Source organism: Arvicola amphibius, chromosome 10, assembly GCF_903992535.2.
Source record: "Arvicola amphibius chromosome 10, mArvAmp1.2, whole genome shotgun sequence".
Classification (NCBI taxonomy): domain Eukaryota; kingdom Metazoa; phylum Chordata; class Mammalia; order Rodentia; family Cricetidae; genus Arvicola; species Arvicola amphibius.
In genome coordinates this window covers 79,432,028-79,451,908 of record NC_052056.1, presented here as the reverse complement: position 1 = coordinate 79,451,908, position 19,881 = coordinate 79,432,028, and the positions used below count along the sequence as shown (strand labels likewise).

General features: G+C 47.1%; 1 protein-coding gene across 2 annotated transcripts; it reads left to right on the top strand.

The window, feature by feature from the left end:
* The first annotated feature begins 2,307 nt into the window (after positions 1 to 2,307).
* On the top strand, positions 2,308 to 18,211 carry Trafd1 (TRAF-type zinc finger domain containing 1). Of its 2 annotated transcripts, none has more exons than XM_038345398.1 (12): positions 2,308 to 2,403; positions 3,781 to 3,838; positions 9,619 to 9,754; positions 9,832 to 9,885; positions 10,407 to 10,812; positions 11,357 to 11,563; positions 14,005 to 14,081; positions 14,642 to 14,872; positions 15,647 to 15,767; positions 16,276 to 16,609; positions 17,298 to 17,370; positions 17,534 to 18,211. In XM_038345398.1, the coding sequence occupies exons 2-12, from the start codon at positions 3,792 to 3,794 to the stop codon at positions 17,585 to 17,587; spliced, it is 1,740 nt and encodes a 579-aa protein (XP_038201326.1). In that variant the 5' UTR covers positions 2,308 to 2,403; positions 3,781 to 3,791; the 3' UTR covers positions 17,588 to 18,211. The 2 variants fall into 2 exon arrangements, with proteins under 2 accessions (XP_038201326.1, XP_038201327.1); XM_038345399.1 differs by lacking the exon at positions 2,308 to 2,403 and adding an exon at positions 2,477 to 2,614.
* Positions 18,212 to 19,881: the final 1,670 nt, after the last annotated feature.

The window sequence follows — 19,881 nt, the reverse complement described above, 5'->3', positions numbered from 1 at the left end:
ACTTTGTGGGACTGGGGCTAGCCTGGTCTATACAGGGAGTTTCACGACAGCCAGGGTTACACAGTGAGATCCTGGCTCAAAAGAAAACAAATCTGTAGCTTGGTGACGGTGGTGCACACCTTTTACCTAGCACTTAGGAGGCAAAGGAAGGTGGATTTCTGAGTTCGAGGCCAGCCTGGTCTACATAATGAGTTCCAGGACAGCCAGGACTATTTCACAGAGAAGTTCTGTCCCGAAAACCCAAAACCCAAACCAAACCAAACCAAACAATAAATTTAGTGCTTGTCAGCGACGAGAGTAACTTTTAATGTCTATCACTAAGCAGCAAAAACAAAACTACCAATTTGAAGAAACGAGTTAAATAAACCCGTGAGCACCTGCCTATAACTCAGCGAGTATGGAGACTTTTCCCAAGTGAGTCCCAGTCCAAGCTGGGCATCTGGCCAGGGGTCTGAGAATCTCAGCAGCTGCTGGGAAGTCAGAGGGAGAAAGTGAAGGGGCAGGCAGCAAGGACCAGGTGCCTAAGCTTCCTATCAAGGAGAGCCTGGAGCCAAAGTGGGGGTTGGGGGCTGGGGGTAGAAGTAGTGACAGCCTTGGCTAGGGCGGGGCTCCCTCTTAGTCTGGCAGAGCCTTGAGCCCGGCTGGGCTGAGAAGGGCAGCACACACCTCCCCTGGGGCTTTATCCAAGTTCCACACAGTCAGTACCAAAGCTGGCAGAGCCCAGACAGATGTTTAGACTATGACATTCAGAGTCAGATAATTTGCCACACATGTGGAGACAGAGGGCTATCCACGTTCAAATATTATTAATTTGAAATACTTTTAGTAGCATACGTTTCCTTATGACATTTTCACACATGCTACCCTCACCCTGTTGTGACCCCCATTCTCCTGATCTCTTTTCTCCGTTAGCCCCCTTCTCCATTCATGTCTTTGTTTTAGACAGAGTCTCTCTATGTAGCCCTGACTGTCCTGGAACTCCCTGAAATCTATCTGCCTCTGCCTCCTGAGTGCTGGGAACAAGGTGGGCGTCTCCAAACTGGACTGTTTACTTTTTTGGACAGAGGGACTCACCATGTAGATCAGGCTAGCCTAGAACTACAGAGCTCTTCCTGCCTCAGCCTCCCAAGTGCTGGAATTAAATGTGTTCGCTTTCACAGTGAGCTCCAAACTTTCATTTTTAACAAAGACAAACGGTTATCAGCCTTCCCACATCACTTCTGACCATCCCTTGGAAACTGAATCCGAGGGAGCCTCTGAGTCACCTTCCAGTGAGGACAGTGATTGTTTCCAGGAGACAGGACTGCCATTCTCTTGTTTATTTCTTCTGAATGTATTTATATGTCGTTGGGAACATGTGGGGCATCTGGATCCTCCACTCCCGATGGGAATGTAAAATGGGGCGGTCACTTTCAGAAACAGTTTGTCAGTTAAAAACAAAAAACAGAAACACGGGGTAACCAACAGCAGCAGAGCCAACAGCAAACCCACAATTCTAATTTCAAATATTTGAGAGAAATAGAAACATATGGCAATCAGCTGGCTGAGGTAGCACAAGCCTGCAAACCCAGCACTTGGGAGATGGAGGCAGGAGGATATTGAGTGAGGTCATCCTTGGAGCATAGGCAGTTGAGGCCAGAGTGCTGGGATTAAAGGTGTGTGTCTCTGGGTTTTGCTTCTGTGTGTGTCGGTCTGTCTGTCTGCCTGCAGAGGACCGAATCATTGGATATCCTGGAGCAGTACATAATGGAGGTTGTGGACCACCTGTTGTGGTTGCTGAGATCCGTACTCGGGTCCTCTGTCAGAGCAGCAAGCCCTGTTAACCAGGTAGCGATTCTCCCTCCACACAGCTCAAGTATGCTCTTTACAGTTTACACGCCAGGTCAGACTTCGAATTTTCACCTCTCTATCCATGAGATATGAGATGCTCAGGTGAGGTTTTCCACCTAGGCCTGAGGAGGCTTTGGCTGTCGCATCCGAGTCTCCAGCGCCTCCAAGAGGTCTGGCACGAGGAAGCGTTAATGACGAGTGGATGGCAAGTAGGTATTAACGGCCCATGACAAGGCACAAACGCCACCCACCGTCTTACTGGGCACATCGGGAATGTTGGCTCAGTATCATTCAATCAGTGCCTGAGTCAACAGAGGCCTCCGCTTTCCGAGGTGGGGGGGGGGGTCGAGGAACGTACAGACCACGCCCCCTGGTTTCCGCGAGCCAATGGGGGCGAGGAGGTGGGCCAGAGGGAGCGGCAGCGCTGCTGCCCAATGGGCGTCCGGCATTGCCCCGCAGCCGTCCAATGGGCGCGCCTCTCGGTGACGGTGGGAAGCAGCCGGGTGGCTGGGCCGTTGTTGGCGCGGGGCGGCCGAGGTGTCAGTGGCGGCGGCGTTCCTGCTGGGCTCCGAGGTGAACGTGGGCGGCGGGGTGGGGCGGGGCGGGTGGCAGCGGCCGAGGCCGAGGCTCGCGGCGGGAGGTGGAGGTCGAGCCGGCGCCAACCGCTCCGACCCGCGGAGAGCAGAACGGCTGCTCCCCGAGGCGCGGTCGTGGCGTGTGGCCGGGCCTTGCCTTCGCCTCCCCGGGCCTCCCGCCCGCAGAGCCTTCCCTGCCGTCGCTAGAGGTCCGTCCGCCCCGCAGCCCGCTTTGTCTGCGAGCTTTCCCTTAGACACTCACCTTAGGTTCCCTAGTTTCATTTGCTTGTTTTCTGGGCTCTGCGACATTGGACTCTTTAATTCGTTAATAGCCTCAGTTGCCAGGCCACCGAGAATGGCCCCTGTTAGCAGTCAGTACCTAAATCTATTTCTGTGTCATGGGGAGGAGTAATGTAAACATTGACGCTGCAGTTGACAGCGCTTCGCCCTCTGTATGGAAAACGAGAGAAAGGACTTTGCCTGGCGTGCCCGGGTGGGAGGGCCTCAAACTTGACAGAGAAAAACCATGATAGGCCCCATCTCAGTTATGTAGTCATCTTGTTCCTTTTGATGTGATGTACCAACATGAGTTCTCTGCTGCCTTTTTTTTTTTTTTTCGGTTGTATTTTCTATGAAATAGGGTCTAATGCATCCCAGGTTGACTTTGAACTTACTATGTTGCCAAGAAGGTTTTGAACTTCTGATTCTTTTGCCTCCATGTCCCTAGTGGTAATATTACAGGCATGTACCATCATGCCCAGATTTATGGCTGGTCAGGGAACACAGGGCCCTCTCTGTACCACCTGAGCCCCAGCCGAGGCTCATCACATCAATGATACTCCTGCCAAAAGTGTATAGCATTTACATTTAGTCCCAAGAAAACATCAGACAAACCCAGATTGAAGGATTTTCTACAAAATAACTAGCCGGTAGCTAGAAACTACTCTTAACTGCTAGTGTCTAGCAAGCTGTGATTCAGGTACTAATTAGCTGAATAAGCCATGAGAGAAAACTAGAGGGCTTTCAAATCAAGCGAGGAGCAACATCCAAGTGCTTTATGTGTTTCAGGGCTGAACCAGAAAAGGAGATTGATGGTCTCACTGACATTTGAATAAAATCTATAGATTAGTTACAGTTGTTTTTAAAATTAATATTAGGACTTAAGAATGTTAACTTTTACTGCAATTGGGTGAAGGCCATAAGAGAGTTCTTTGTATTTTAAGCTTTTTTTTTTGCAACATTTTGTAAGTCATTTTTTTAAATTGGAAATTTAAAAACCAGTAGAAAGGAATGCCCCGAGTGTTTATTCTTTTGCATGTCATCCCTGAAGCAGAAATGAAACAGAAAGTGACATCTCTTCCTTTGCATTTTCCAGGAAGAGCTAAGATGGCTGAGTTTCCAGATGACCAGGCTGCTCGGCTGTGTGACAACTGGTAAGACATGGAGTCTAAAGGTTGGACATGAGGCCATGCCAGCTCTGTAAAGACTTGGGTGTTTTATTTGCAGGTTGTGACTCGGGGGGCGGGGGTGTGTGTGACTGTAAACTGTGCAAGTCATTGGAACTAGAGCCTTTTAACCATTTGGGAAAATTGCTTGTTTAGAACTTGATAGGAAGGTTTCCTGGGTAGAATAAGGATTGGAATGGATCAAGCTGGGGCTTGGGACTCTGTCCTGCCTTTAATGGATGACTTAGCAAGAAAAGACTAGGGCTGGAGAGATGGCTAAGTGGTTAGAGCACTGTTTGCTCTTCCAGAGGACCTGGGTTTGGTTTCCAGAGCCCAGTGGTGGCTCACAACCATCTGAAACTCCAGTCAGAGAAGATCCAATGACTCTGGCCTCTTTGGACACCAGGCACATATGTGTACAGACATGCAGGCAGGCAAAACACCCATACATAGAATAAAATAAATTTTAAAAAAAAGATACTGGAGAAGGGTGGGGTGGCACATACCTAATTTCAGCACTCTGGAGGCAGAGGCAGGAAAATCTTTGTGAGTTCGAGGCCAGCCTGATCTATCGTGTGCTATATAGGGAGACCCTTCTCCAAAAAACAAAACAAAAAAACAACAATAAAAATCCTTACTCACTCTTCACCTTTTTTGGAGGTGGTGGTAGGTAGTGGTAGGAATTGTATGCAGCCTTGTGTGTGGTAGGCAGGCTCTGCCACTGAGCTACCTTCCTTCCCTGCAGTCTTTATTCACATATAAGAAGCAAACTTGATTTTTTTTATGTTTACAAAAGTAGATATTTTGTTTCTATTTATTTATTTTTGAGATGGTCTCACTGGCTGGTCTGGAACTTTTTGCAGAACAGATGGCATTGAACTCAGAGATCCACCTGCCTCTCCCAGTGTGAAAGGAAAAGAAGGAGTTCCCAGAGTGGTCCCAGGGTTGTCTTCAGGTGCTTGGGACAGTCGTTGTGAACTGGCTCTATGTGTAGTGATGGAAAAGTTAGCTAAGCAGCTCAGTTGTGGGATGTTTGGAGGCAGGGTCTTGGTATTTACCCTGGCTGGCCTGGTATTGGATATGTAACCTTCAGAGCTTTGGGATGACAAGTATGAGTTACACGCTGGGCTTTTCTTTTTGAGATGATTCATGTAGCTCAGGCTAGTTTCAAAAACAGTGAATAGTCAAAAATGACCTAAATCACAGACCTTCAATCTTTACTTTTCAAGCGCTGGGTCTGGAGGTGTGAACTCCCTACTGTTCGTAGCTACAGCATGAACTTGTCCAGTACTGGGAGAAGACTCAGGGCTTCTCAGGAAGCAGCGCACCCGAGGACTGGGATTAAAGGATAAGCCACCATGCCTCCTCACCACCACCTCCTTTTCCCCCACTTTGAGTGCAGGGGATTAAACCTGGGGCATGTGCTAGCATGGTGGCAGGAAACCAATTCCTAAGGCAGCCATGCTTAATTGTTATCATGTCATGGTTGGAAGACTGCTAGTGAGGTGTGCGCAGCACAGTCTTGAATGCTAAGCTTAGGATTTTCATGTTTTAATTCAAGTGTTGAAAGAGAAACCTAAAAAAAAAAAAAAACCCATAGATTTGTTGGGTGATACTGATGCATGCTTTTAATTCCAGCACTTGGGAGCCAGAGACAGGTGGATCTCTGAGTTCAAAGTCAGCCTAGTCTACAGAGTGAGTTCCAGGGCAGTCAAGACTGTTACACAGTAAAATCTTGTCTCACCTCCCACCCCCCCAAAAGAGAATTTGCAGTGTCAAGCCAAGTGGTGACAGTGCACATCTTTATCCCAGCACTTGAGAGGCAAAGGCAGGTGGATCTCTGAGTTCGAGGCCAGCCTGGTCTACAGAGTGAGTTCCAGGACAGCCAAGGTTACACAGAGAAACACTATCTTGAAAAGTTATTCAACAACAACAAAACAAAACAAAAACCCCAATCAACCAAACAAAACCCCCCAAACCATATATTTTGTATGTGGTATGAAGGTATATGAGTGCTGCTGCTTTCTGTGGTTCAGAGGACATCTTGCTGGACTCGGTTCTTGATTTCCATCATGTAGTACCTTTCTTTGCCTGTTGGAATGAGAACTACGCAGGGAGGTGAGAGTAGCTGCTTCCTTGTGTGGTTTTCTCAAGAATTTTCCTTCTTCCTTTGAGATAAGGTTTGTTTTGTTGTGTGGCCCCAGACTAGCTTTGTTTGACTTTGGTTTGTAGCCTACTAGTTCCAACTCCTGATCTTGCCTTAGCTCCTCAGTGCTGGGTTATGGGCATGCATCACTGCTCCTGACTCCATTAATATACACACTTAAGATTTGTTTATGTGTGTGAGTGGTTTGTCTGCATATATGTATGTGCACCATGTGTGTGCTTTGTGCCTATGGTGACCAGAAGAGGGCGCGTGGTCCCCTGAGGCTGGAGTTACAGGTGGTAGTGAGCCACCTTGTAGTTCTGGGAACTGACTCCAGATTCTCTGTAAGAGCAGTGAGTGCTCTTCCCACACTTTGCACTAATACTCTTACTGAAAACTAATGAAGAAAGAACTTTTTATTCTTTTTGTGTACATGTATAGTGGGTGTCTTGCCATTTCACAAGCCCCAAATCTGACTGTCTCTGCCATGACACCTGGCTTTTACATGTGTCTGGGAATCTAAAGTCAGGTGTGCTGGCACAGCAAGCATTTTATCCACTGAGTGGAACTGCAGTGTGGTATGCCTGTTCACTTACTACATGGCGGTGGAGGGAGGTGCTGGTAGAGGAGTCTGCTCTGCTGCTGGCCCTGCCCTCATGGGTGAAGGACGCATTTTAGAGAGTGGCTTTCTACTGGTGTTCCCTATTTGCCACATTAGACTCTCCAGGCATCATTTGCATGTCTGTGTAAGTCAGTGGCTTTGTCATCATTGCCATGGGTAAAATAAGAAAATGTGACTTGAGAAGCAAAATGACATTTGGCTGAGACATCCTGATTTTCAGTCTGTTCTAATTTGAAGGAGTCTAAGGCCTGGGACAGTATATAAATAACTGTGCTAAGGGAGTTCAAACAGCACAAGGGAGAAGCTAGTGAAAACAAGGTTACCCAGAGCAGAGCAACTTAAAGATGAAAAGCAGCTTAGCATGGCAGACTGACTTAGCCCACGCCTGCTGGCCAGCCTGAGGAACTGTTTACATTGCGGCTTTTGAAAGCTGTAGAGATGGCGCAGTGGTTAGAGCACGCACCACTCCAGCAGAGGACCTGAGTTCAGTTCACAACACTGACATCTTGTGGTTTACAATCACCTATAACTCCAGCTCTAGGGGAATCAGATGCCTCTGTCCACATGGACACCTGCCTTCATGTGCACATACCCATACATACGTGCATGTCAAAAATAATGAAGCTAAATCTTTTTTTAAAAGTTGGTTTTCAAATACAAAGCTGGGTGTGGTGGCATATGCTTTTAACCCCACCATTCCATAGGCAGAGGTCAGAGGATCTCTGTGAGTTTGAGCCCAGCATGGTCTACAGAGCAAGTTCCGGGACAGCCAGGACTGTTAGACAGAGGAACTCTACTTTGAAAAACAAACCAAAAAACCAACCAAACAAAAAAAAGGTTGGGCCGGGCGGTGGTGGCGCACGCCTTTAATCCCAGCACTCGGGAGGCAGAGGCAGGAGGATCTCTGTGAGTTCGAGACCAGCCTGGTCTACAAGAGCTAGCTCCAGGACAGGCTCTAAAGCTGCAGAGAAACCCTGTCTTGAAAAAACCAAAAAAAAAAAAAAAAAAAAAAAAAAAAGGTTGGTTTTGGTTTTAGGCTGGGTAGATGGTTGAATGATTAATAGTGCTCTTTTTTGTCTGTTTGTTTGCTTGTTTATTTTCGAGACAGGTTTCTCTGTAACTTTGGAGCCTGTTCTGGCACTAGCTCTTGTAGACCAGGCTGGCCTCGAACTCATAGAGATCCGCCTGCCTCTGCCTCCCAAGTGCTGGGATTAAAGGCCTGCACAACCCACCCAGTGATTAATAGTAGTGCTCTTACAGAGGATCTAGATTCAGTTCCCATATTGTGGCTCACAAGCTGTCTGTTCCAAGGGATCTGATGCCATCTTCTGGCTTCTATGGGCACCAGACATGTACATGGAACACATACATACATGCAGGCATAATACCCATATACACAAACTAAATATACCAAATATAAAACCATGTTGGTCTTTTGCCAGGCATGGTGGCATATACCTTTGATTCCAGCACCTGTACCTTTGATTCCAGCACCTGGAAGGCAGAGGCCGGTGGATCTCTTGTATGTTAGAGGCTAACCTGATCTACATAGAGAGACCCTGTTTTCAAAACAAAACCAACCTTCCAATCAAACAAGAAAACAGTTGGTCTTTGAAGTTTTCTGTCATCTCTTTCTGACCTCCATTCCCCACCCTTTTCATTTTCAACATAGGGTTTCTCTGTGTGGCCCTGGCTATCCTGAATCTAAGTCATTCTCTAGACAATGCTGGCCTCAAACTCAAATCTACCTGTCTGGCTTCCATATTGTATGCCACCATGCCTGTCTTTCTGTCATCCCAGCACATGTTCTGAGCAAGGAGATATCTGAGTATGAGGTCAGCCTGGTCTACAAAGCAAGTTTCAGGACTTCCAGGGCCACACAGAGAAACCCTATCTCGAAATACCAAAAATAAATGAGTAACTCACTAAAGGAAAGGATAAGGTATTCCTCAGCATCATTGGACACATTGGACACAACTAGACAATTAGTAGAAAAGTTTGTTGTGATTGGAAATACTTTCTTCCTAAATGCTGTCTAGTATATTTTTTTAAAATATATTTATTTATTTATTTATTTATTTATTTATTTATTTATTTGTTATGTATACAATATTCTGTCTGTGTGTATGCCTGAAGGCCAGAAGAGGGCACCAGACCTCTTTACAGATGGTCGTGAGCCGCCATGTGGTTGCTGGGAATTGAACTCAGGACCTTTGGAAGAGCAGGCAATGCTCTTAACCACTGAGCCATCTCTCCAGCCCCCTTGTTTTTATTTTGTATGTGTGCACATGCACACGCATGCCACACTGTGCAGTGAAGGCCAAAGGACAGCCTTTTGGAATCAGTCCTCTCACCACCTCCCATCCCTTTAGGATTACATTTAGGTTGCTAGGCTTGGCAACAAGTACTTTGGTTCACTGAACCATCTCACCAGCCCCTGAAATTGTCTGTGGTTACCTCTTTTCTTATGGTATCTGATATTCCAGGACATGGGAGTATCAGGGTTCGAAGGCTCCCTGAACCTAAGAGGCTAAAGAAGGAGGTCCAGGCCAACCAGAGCTACAGTAGCAACACCCTGTCTTAAAAGGAAAACAGCAAATAAGCAAACAAGACAGAAATAAAAAATTGTTAGTCAGGCAAGGTAGTTAACATCTTCATTCCAGCAATCAGTAAGCTAGGGCAGGAAGATTGCTACGAATTTGAGGACGTCTGTGTTCCAGTGTGAGAATCTGTCTGAAAACCAAGTGGGGCCTGGTGATCCACACCTATAGTCTATAGTCTATAGTCTCAGCTGGGAGGTAGAGAAAGGAAGATCAAGGTCTTTCCTGCATAGTGACTTGAGGCCAGCCTGGGCTACATGAGATCCTGTGTGAAAAGACAAGCATAAAACCAAAATGTTAGTGGAGACGAAGACCTATAGGATGGGTGTCCATGTGATAATCACTCTTTGAGAAAAGTCACTGATCAGTAATGTTTGCCTTTTTTTTCTTATTTCTGCAGCAAAAAGGAAATTCCTGTGTTTAATTTTACCATCCATGAAATCCACTGTCAAAGGAACATTGGTGTGTGCCCTGTCTGCAAGGAACCATTCCCCAAATCTGACATGGACATTCACATGGCCACAGAGCACTGTCAGGTGAACTGCCCATTCCCTGATACGTAATAGGAAAATATGTTGTTACAGAGACACTTGATTGACTCTTTTTATCCTAGGTGACATGCAAATGTAACAAGAAGTTGGAGAAGAGGTACTTAAAGCAGCATACGGTTAGTCTCACCCTGGGAAGAGGGACTTCTGGGGCCAAGAAAGCCAATACACAGCCTGTTTTCCACCCACTCTCGTGCAGACCCAGGCTCAAGGCCCATTTGAAGCTTTGGCTGACTCCTGCCAGATGGGACTACCTAGCTCTTGTACTCCCTTCCTTTGGAATTTTGTTCTTTCTCCTTTGGAACCAAGTCTGTCTGTTCAATGAGGTTGATGCCTTCCTGGGACATATGAAACCAAGTCTGTGACTTATTCTATATGTTGAAAGCTACTTTTAGTTAGTGTGTGTATGTGCTGTCTGTGCGCCACAGTGCAAATGTGGAGGTCAGGACAACTTGTAAGAGTCAGTTCTTCTTCCACCATGTAGATCCTGAACTTCAATCTCAGGCTGTCAGCTTTGGAGGAACAGGCCCCACAGGTCATAATTCTTAGAAAGCATAGCATTCTAGCCAGAGTCATTTTCTTGCTCTGTGCTGAACTCCAGCCTCTCTGTGTATAAGCACCTTTCTGCCTTGCCTTGCAGGAAACTGAGTGTCCTCTGCGACTTGCTGTCTGCCAGCACTGTGATCTGGAGCTTTCTGTTCTCAAGCTAAAGGAGCATGAAGATTACTGTGGCGCCAGGACAGAGCTGTGTGGCAGCTGTGGGCGCAATGTGCTTGTGAAAGAGCTGAAGACTCACCCTGAAGTCTGTGGGAGAGTGGAGGAGGAGAAGAGGAATGAGGCTGCCGTCCCTCCTGACGCCTCTGATGAGTCTTGGAGTCAGGATGGAATCTGGATTGCATCCCAGCTCCTCAGACAAATTGAGGCCCTGGACCCTCCCCTGAGACTCCCTGGAAGGCCCCTGAGAGCCTTTGAGTTGGACCCTTTCCACAGTAGGACTGTCAGCCAGAGGAACACAACAGCTCATTTTCCAGTTCAGAATAATCTGGGTGAGTTGTAGGAAAATGGGAGTAAGGCTACAACCCTAGGACAAAAGGGCAACCAGGACTTTGGAGCCAGTAGATCTTGATACTAGAAACAGAGGACACTCACTGGGAAGGACGCTAGACTTGCTGTAGAGCAGGAATGATGGAACCTTGTGGTATGCTGTTGCTGTTAGAATTGATGGTGCTAGGCCTGACAGTGTCCATAGTCCCCCAGGCACCTGCAGCATGCTCTCAGATTCTTAATGGCTCACAGGCACAGGGAAAGGTCAGACTCAGGTTGTCCACACAGCCTGAGTCTGCTTACTCATAGCACAGATAAGACGTGAGCAGTGTTCAGCATGGTGTCTGTCTTATAGTGACAGTAATACTGTTGACTAGTCATTTGTTTATGATTCCAATGGACTGTTGTCTCCCCGCAGGTCCAAAGTCCCTGACAGCAGAGGGTTCAGGTTGCTAGTGAGGTTGGCAAGTTTCTCTTAATCTTGACAGCTTGTCAGACATGGATGGTGGCAATCTCTAATGTGCTAATGAGTTGTTTTCTTCCCAGTTGAAGAACAAGAAAGGCAGGAAAGGAATCGAAGCCAGCAGTTGCCAAGAGAGAGTGCAGAAAATAATGCACACTTGGACTTCATGTTGGCACTGAGTCTGCAGAATGAGGGACAGGCCTCCAGCATGGCAGAACAGGGCTTCTGGGGGTCTGTGCCTGAGGCAGATCCAGCACATGGTGGGTCCATTTCTCTGGGTGATATAAAGGGTAAGTTTGCTTATTTTGCATAGGCTCTACAATATTTTAGTTTTTTTAAATTTTTATGAGTGTTTTGCCTGTTTGTATATATATGTACCATCTGCACTTAGTGCCTCAGGAAGCAGAAGCACCTAGAGCTGGAGCTGCAGTGGTGGTGAACCACCACTCAGGTGCCAGGAAGAACCAGGTCTCTGCAGGAACAGCAAGGGCTCTCAGCCACTGGGCTGTCTCTCCAGCCCCTCCTGTCACCACAACTTTTGTTAATCTTATATTTTATATAACTCATGAATAATTGAAATACTGGGCTGTGAGATGGCTCATTGGTTAGAGGTACTTGTTACCAAGACCAGCAATTCGAGTTTGGAACCAACTCCCATAGTTGCTCTTTGATGCTACATGAGCCCCATGACATAATTGTGCCATCTCCCACTACAAACAAAAATTTTAAATAAATAAAGGTTTATTAGTATACACTCTTAATCCCAGTACTTGGGAGGTAGAGTAGGCAGATCTCTGTGAATTCCAAGCCTGGGCTGTATCATAAGAATCTGCCTCAAAAATATAGATTGTATTTGTTGTTGTTTTTGTTTGTTTTTTTAGTTTTTCAAGACAGGGTTTCTCTGTGTAGTCTGGCTGTCCTCGAACTCACAGACATCTGCCTGCCTCTGCTTCCTGGGTGCTGGGATTAAAGGTGTGCACCACCACCACCTGGCTGAAAATACAAGTGTTTAATGAGATAGACTTTATATTATTTTTGCTTCCCTACCCCTCTTTTTTTGTTTTTGTATTTGGGTGTTTTTTGGTTTTTCGAGACAGGGTTTCTCTGTAGCTTTGGAGCCTGACCTGGCACTAGCTCTTGTAGACCAGGCTGGCCTTGAACTCACAGAGATCTATCTGCCTCTGCCTCCCAAGAGCCACCTTTATTCTGAACCATTCTCAGAACAGTACAGTGAACCCCAAAGGCTCATCATCTGTGCTCTGTTCTCTTCTCTACACTTACCTCAATACATTCTCCTTGAGCTCTTTTATCCAAACGTGTACTTCTTAACAAGAGCACCCGCCGGTGTAAACAAGACCAAAAGTTTCTCACTTTTTTGGTGTGTGTGTGTGGGGGGGGTTGTTTGTTTTTTTGAGACAGTTTTCCTATGTAGTGTTGGGATCAAAGATATGCACTACCACCTGGCCACGGCTCTTACTGTTCCTTAGCACTTGTTTTTGTTCCAAGAGTTTATGCATTAGCACTTTTGGTTTGGTTTATTATTATTATTGTCATTTTGAGACTGGGTCTCATTATGCAATCTTGGCTGACCTGGAAATCATAGAGCGCCACCTGACTCTGCCTCTGAGTGCTGGAATTAAAGGCGTGTACCACCACCGCCCGGCCACACTGGTACTTTGAAAAGTCCATGGTAGCTATCTGTGCAGAGCATTCTTCCTCTGTGTCTGGCTGTTTTCCATGTCTAGTGTCTCGATGTGCAGTTCTGTCAGGACTGTCTATAGCCTTTTCACCTTTTTTTTTTTTGAGACAAGCTATCTTTGTAGCTCTACCTCATCCTCCCAAGTGCTAAGGCTATATAGAGTGTGCCATCATACCAGGATTCTTTTTTTTTTAAAGATTTATTTATTCATTATGTATACAGTGTTCTTCATGCCAGAAGAGGGTACCAGATCTTACTACAGATGGCTGTGAGCCACCATGTAGTTGCTGGGAATTGAACTCACGACTTCTGGAATAGCAGGAGTGGTTTTAACTGCTGAGTCATCTCTCCAGCCCATACTAGGATTCTTGCTTGGTAGTAAGACTGTACAGCAAGCAATGGGGGGGTGGGGGGGGAAGAAGAGCCAAGTGTGCTGGTGCAAGCCTTTAATCCCAGCACTGGGGAGGCAGAAGCAGGTGAATCTACAGAGTGAATTCCAGGACAGCCAGGACTGTCTTGAAAACAAAGAAGAAAACAAAACAAAATGTACACCAATATGTCTATGCTTTCTGACCCTTTATGATGGGGTTCTTCCTTCATTATGTTTAGCTCATTCCATCTTTTTTTTTTGTTGTTGTTTTTTTTTATTTATTTATTATGTATACAACATTCTGCCTCGATGTATGCCTGCACGCCAGAGGAGGGCGCCAGATCTCAGTATAGATGGTTGTGAGCCACCATGTGGTTGCTGGGACTTGAACTCAGGACCTCTGGAAGAGCAGTCAGTGCTCTTAACCTCTGAGCCATCTCTCCAGCCCCATTCCATCTTTACCTAATTGTTTCTTTTCAAGTGTCCTGTTTCCAAACAGTCTTTCTCAAATTTTCTTTTCTTGTGAAACCTCCCCTTGAACCAGATTGTTTATTTGTGTCCATTCACGGTAGTCCAGCACCTGCCCTGCCCCAAGTCAGACTTGTGTGTCAGATCCTCTACGGGTGAAAGGCTGACTGCAGGTCTTGTTCCTGTGGCCCCAGGTGCGGCTGACGAGACTCTGCTGCCCTGTGAGTTCTGTGAGGAGCTGTACCCAGAGGAACTGCTCATTGACCATCAGGTGTGTATTACTTGACAGCTTCTGACAGGAACATGAGCAGGCGATGGTCAGTGTGAGAAGCCACAAGAGCCTTAATGAATGCAGTGCCTGTGGTGAGGTGTAACTGTTTCACTGTATGGCTGCAGCGCTCAGCCTCATCCCCTCTTAGACTTAAATGACATTTCTGCTTCAGTGTCCCAAGCAACCGGGACCATGAGCATGTAGCCCTGTGCCTGGTTATTAGGGAGCCATGTTTTCCTTTGTACCGTGTATAGTGAGGCTGAGTCCAGCATTTACAAGGTACCAAGTACTCTCAGCTTTGGGTAACCATTTCTGCTCTCAGAAATGTTGCTGAAAATTTTGACTACATCTAGTGTTTGGTCCTTTAACAAGGATAAAAAGACTGTTTGGCCTCTATTTTATCGTATCGTCGTGGGCGGTACATAATGGTGCAGGTGCTGTGGTGCTCTCTGGCCTCCAGCTCTGCACTCGGGGTCGAAGCAGTTTCTTGGAAAAAATGTTTTAGCAGTATAATTTTTTCCTTAACCTCTTTATTTTTTAACATGTTTTTTGAATGACAGACAAGCTGCAACCCTTCACATGCCTTACGTTCACTCAATACTGGCAGCTCTTCCGTCAGGGGGACAGAGGATCCTAGTGTCATCTTCCAGAACTTTCTACAGCAGGCAACAAGTAACCAGTTAGACACTTTAATGGGCCTGAGCAACACAGCTGCTGTGGAAGACAGCATTATCATCCCCTGTGAGTTCTGTGGGGTACAGCTGGAAGAGGAGGTGCTGTTCCATCATCAGGTGAGAATCCCTAGAGGCTGCCCACTGGTCCCCGTGTGGGTCATCTGGGAGTGCAGGTGATGCCATCCAGCCTCCAGCTGCATCCTGTCCTCAGAGCCCTGCTTTCTAGTAGCTGAGTCCATGGTATCTGCATTTGACACTGCAGAGGGCTGAGGATCACCTTCCTGAGAGCAGAGGCATCTTGCATTTGATAGGCAGGCTCTTCTCTCTGCTATTTGAGAGTTATGTCCATGAGAACTGGGCTCCAGCTCTGGCTTTTCCATGTAGTGGCCTGGTTCTATACTCCTCATGGTAGCATCTAGAAGGAAGGGTGGTACATTACATACTCCAAAGTTCTTTTCCAATTTTCTAGTCTGGGATCACAGGTTGTTCGCAGAATATACTTTTTTTTTTTAAATGAAGATCCAGCAGTACAGGCCTCATTTCTTTCTTTGCTCTTTATACATCTCAAATTTCAAGGACAAGCCTGCTGTTTGTCACCTAGGAGAGACTGGACTAAGCCACCACTCCAATACTCCAGCCAGATTACCTTTCTGACTTTTCCACACCAGCCCTTGCAGCATCCCTGCCCAGAGCCTCAGGAGCCCATGATAACTGTCCATTCTCAGGATCTGGCTTCCTCTTAGCTTCCAGATTTTCTTAATGTTTCTCAGTGTCCCCTGTGGGGATGGATGATCACCCAGTCTACTCTTGCTCTTCTCTCCAACACCCTAAGCACTAACAGTACTCACTTTTTTTCTTTTCCCTTTTTTTTTTTTTTTTTTTTTTGTTTAGGAGCAGTGTGACCAACGCCCAGCCACAGCAAACTACCATGCAATGGAGGGCATCCCTACACAGGATTCCCAGCCTGAAAACACTTCACCAGAGCTGCCCAGGAGGAGGATCAAACACCAGGGTATCGGCTGGGGCTGAGCTAGGCCACAGCACTGCTGGCTCAGGCCTGCTTCCTACTTCTCACTTCTCCAAGAGGCTTAACTCACCACTCATTGGCATGCATGAGGGTCTCCTGGGGAACTGCTGAGGTTAAGTGGTCCCCACATGGCCCCTAGCTGTCATCAGTGCAGATTTTGTAGGGTACGACTGTCAGAAACAGCTGTGAATCACAGGCTGTGCGGAGCCATGGCTCTTGACTGCCTTATTATCTTCTGACTGGGCATGTGAACTGTTGCTGAAACTTCCCACCACAAAGCCAATCACAGACTACTTCAAGTTTGCCAGCATCCGTTCGCTGCTAAGTTAGGAGATAGTCTCTGAGGGTCAGAAAGTCAGCATGCAGAGTAGGGAAGAGAGCATCTGACTCCTCTGGAGCTCAGTGGGAAGCAGCTGTCTGTTGTCTGCCCTGCATCCATCACTAACAGCTAAGTAGCCTTTTCCCTAAAGCCATCACCACCTTCTCTTCCTAGGAGAACTGTCTTCAGGCTACATGAATGATGTCAAGCAGGAAGCAGCAAAAGGCTCCACCTACTCACTGTCTCCCAGCAGAACCATGAACAACGTGACTCCCTGCAACCCACTGCTGAACTCAGCATCAGGCTCCAGGTCTGAGTGCCAGCCTAGCCCTCCTCATGTGCTGAAGCTCAACAACTCAGACAGCCAGGACATTCGAGGGCGGAATCGAGGCAGCCAGAATGGGCCTGTAACATCTCGGCATGCCCCAGTCCACTCTATTCGAAATCTCTATCCAGAAAACCTTGCGCCCTCTTTTCCTCAGGGGCCCCCTGGGAGATATGGAGCCAGGTAAGCAGCAGCCCCAGAGTGGATGGAGCTGATAGTGGCTGAAGAGAACATGGGCAGGCAGTCTGGGACTGGCAAGATGGCTCAGTAGATAAAAGCACTGATTGAGTTCTATCCCACCTAGAAGCAGAACAGGAAAACCAGGTCACAGAGTTATCCTGTGACCACCGCATACATTGCACACACGCAGAATAATTAAAATGCAGTGAGTTTAAAAAAAAAGAGTCGGGGGCGGGGGGGGAGCGCACACCTTTAATCCCAGCACTCGGGAGGCAGAGGCAGGCGGATCTCTGCGAGTTTAAGGCGAGCCTAGTCTACTAGAGCTAGTTCCAGGACAGCTAGGACTGTTACACGCAGAGAAACCCTGTCTTGAAAAACCAAAAGAGAGAGAGAGGGAAAGGGAGAGAGGGAGAGAGAGAGAGAGAGAGAGAGAGAGAGAGAGAGAGAGAGAGAGAGAGAGAGAGAGAGAGAGAGTTCTGTTCACACTGGTCCATCATGGTCCATGGTGCCGGTGTGGAGTCCTGGACTGCAATACTTGCTCAGCTCATGCTTTTAACTAGTTGCCCCCCCCCATTTTCATTGAGTCTGGATTTTGCCTGTGTTGCCACCATATCTGCTGTGCATAGGGGTTTGCTGTGTTGGTGTCCCCTCCTCTAGCCCACAACACTTGGTTCTTGTTCTTCTTTTGCAGTGGGAGGAGTGAAGGTGGTCAGAGCTCTCGGGTCGCCCCTGCAGCTGCCAGCTACCACAGCAGATCCCCAAAGGTAACTGGGGTTCCAGAGTTATGCTTAGAGCAGATGCAGACATGGCTGGGCTGGTGGGTTGTGAGATGAGAGGTCTTGCTGGGCAGACTCCCAGTGGCTTTTTGTGAGGAGAGCTGTCTGAGAATTGTTTCCCTACTTAGTCTCCCCTTGTGTTATTCAACAGGCAAAGCCTCCGAAGCAACAGGAAGCAGGGGATGCAGAGGAGGAAGAGGAGTAATGGTGACTATGGGGGGCTCTTACTGTCCACCCCTATGCATAGCAGCACGTGCTGGTGCAGTGTCCAACTGCCTCTCCGGCTCATCAAACAGGAGAGACTCCAGATTTTAATTTTTTCCAGGTTACGGCTACTTTGTGTATTTGAGATTGTGCTGTGGGTGTTTGGGTTGGAAGGAGGGCTAGCTGGGAGACCCTTGCTGCTACTGTTGGGCAGCAGTGAGATGAGGGCATCTGTGCCCTCTTGGCCCATAAGGGCTCCATCCATAGACATACCATCACCACTGCTTCTTGGTGCTTTGTGGTCCTGGTGGACAGAGAGGAGGGTTCTGGGAATCTCAGAGCTACCAGTGAAGCAATTCTCTCTTTGTGAGGGCCTAAGCTTGGGTTTACAGCATGTTAGGAACAAGTTGAGCTACAGGTACATGGACAAGAGGCCATCTTGGTACTTCTGGGTCACTCACTACCCTCTGTTCCTGATGGGGAATGTAATGCTTTGTTCTCAATGTCCCTACCAGGGCCACGCCTGCCCTCATGAGGACTGAGGTTCCAGCCCCTTCCCTTTTTATTTTACTGTTCTAATTATCTATTTCCTTGTAATAGAAATAAACTTTGTATTCAGAGCTCAGCTGAGGCTTGTGGTTCTTTCTACAGAGATGGTGGAGTGTGCACAGTCACTGTATAGCCTAGACTGACTGTGAACTTAAAGTCTTCCTGCTTCAGCCTATAGACTGCAGGCACAGTTGAGGAACTGGGTGGGCTCTTTGTTGGATCTCCAGCACAGGTCCTTCTTAGAGTGCCCAGAATCAAGGGGTTTCTTAAGATGGTCCCATGTAGACCAGGCTGGCCTCACCTTAAGTGTTGGCAGTTTCCTCCAGAATTTGTTCTTTGGAGGACACTCAGAGGTTCACTGTAGGTGTGTAGGTATATGGGGCCTAGAAGAGAAAAAGGAGGCTTCTTAGGAGCCTCAATCCTGGGCCAGCCACACTGCTGCACACTTGGAACCATTGGAAGGCTGAGGAAGATAGATTGCTCAGGATTTGTCTCAAAACAAAATATATAAAATTGTGAATCCCAAAGGGAGCCATGCCTTTGAAAGACAACCACTTCTGCTTCAGCACTCCTGTGAGCCACAAGGATTGAGTAGATAGATGGAAAAACCATCACTTCCATGGATGGAGCATTGAAACTGTGACCTACAGAAGTAATATGCATAGCAGACACCAAAGAGAATTCTGTCCCCAGTGAAACATACTGTAGGTAGATACATCACTCAAAGACACCAGACTCACAAAGGGTGATTAGCTCACAAAAGCCATCTTCAGTGTCACTGTCGTCCTCTTGGGACTTGAAAGAGGTGGTAGGAAGGGTCTGGGGCAACTTGGCCTCTCCCTGGTGAGACTGGAACACAGGCGTGCCAGGAAGTAGAGCTCTTACCCCAGGATGCTGTGTGGGTGAGACATGGCATCGGCTTGGCTCATTTGTGATCTGCTGTCCTGAATGGCTTGTGAGTACACTTTTAAAAATATACATGCAGCTAAAGTAAGCTGAGGATAGCAAAAAGATTTCCCTGTATTCTCAGGAATCTGCATGTTGTCTCAGCCATCCTGCTGTTCACAGCCATGATTTGAAGCCATTACTTTGACATTTTTTGCTCAAACTGTCATATATCCTTAGTGTCAGTAATTCCCTCTGAATTCTCAGTTGCAGGTATTGTATACCCTTGCTTAGTTTTTTAAATTAGTATATATTAGTTGTAATTTCAATATGACTTTCTTATACTTAAAAAGTCAATGTCTCACAGTGTAATCCTCCTTGGCCTGGAATTCACTACATAGACCAGACTGGCCTTGAACCTGTGACAATCCTTGCCCTCCTGAGTGCTGGTACAACTAATGCCTATGTCCTCCCATATAATGAACTCTGATCATACTTACATCCTTGTTATTTTCCTTACTCTGGGGGGCGGGGGGTGTGGTTTGAGAGACAGGGCCTCCTGTAAGCCAGGCTGACCTTGAGTTTTCCCTTTTCCATCTGTCCCCCAGTTGTCTGTGTGTCCCAGTTGTTTGATGTAGAGGGTGACTTTGGCTTGGCTAGGGTTAGAAGGTATTTGTCATTTTCTAGGTTACAAAGTCTCCACATCAGATACAAGGTTGATTTTGTCCTTTGAAGCTCTACACGCTCCTAGAATTGGAAGTCTACCTTGTATGTGTGGCCTGTGCCGCTTCCATGTACAGAGTGCCCTCTACTGGAGGCATGTGTCCCTTACCTCTTTAGAGCTTTTTGGACTCAATGTAG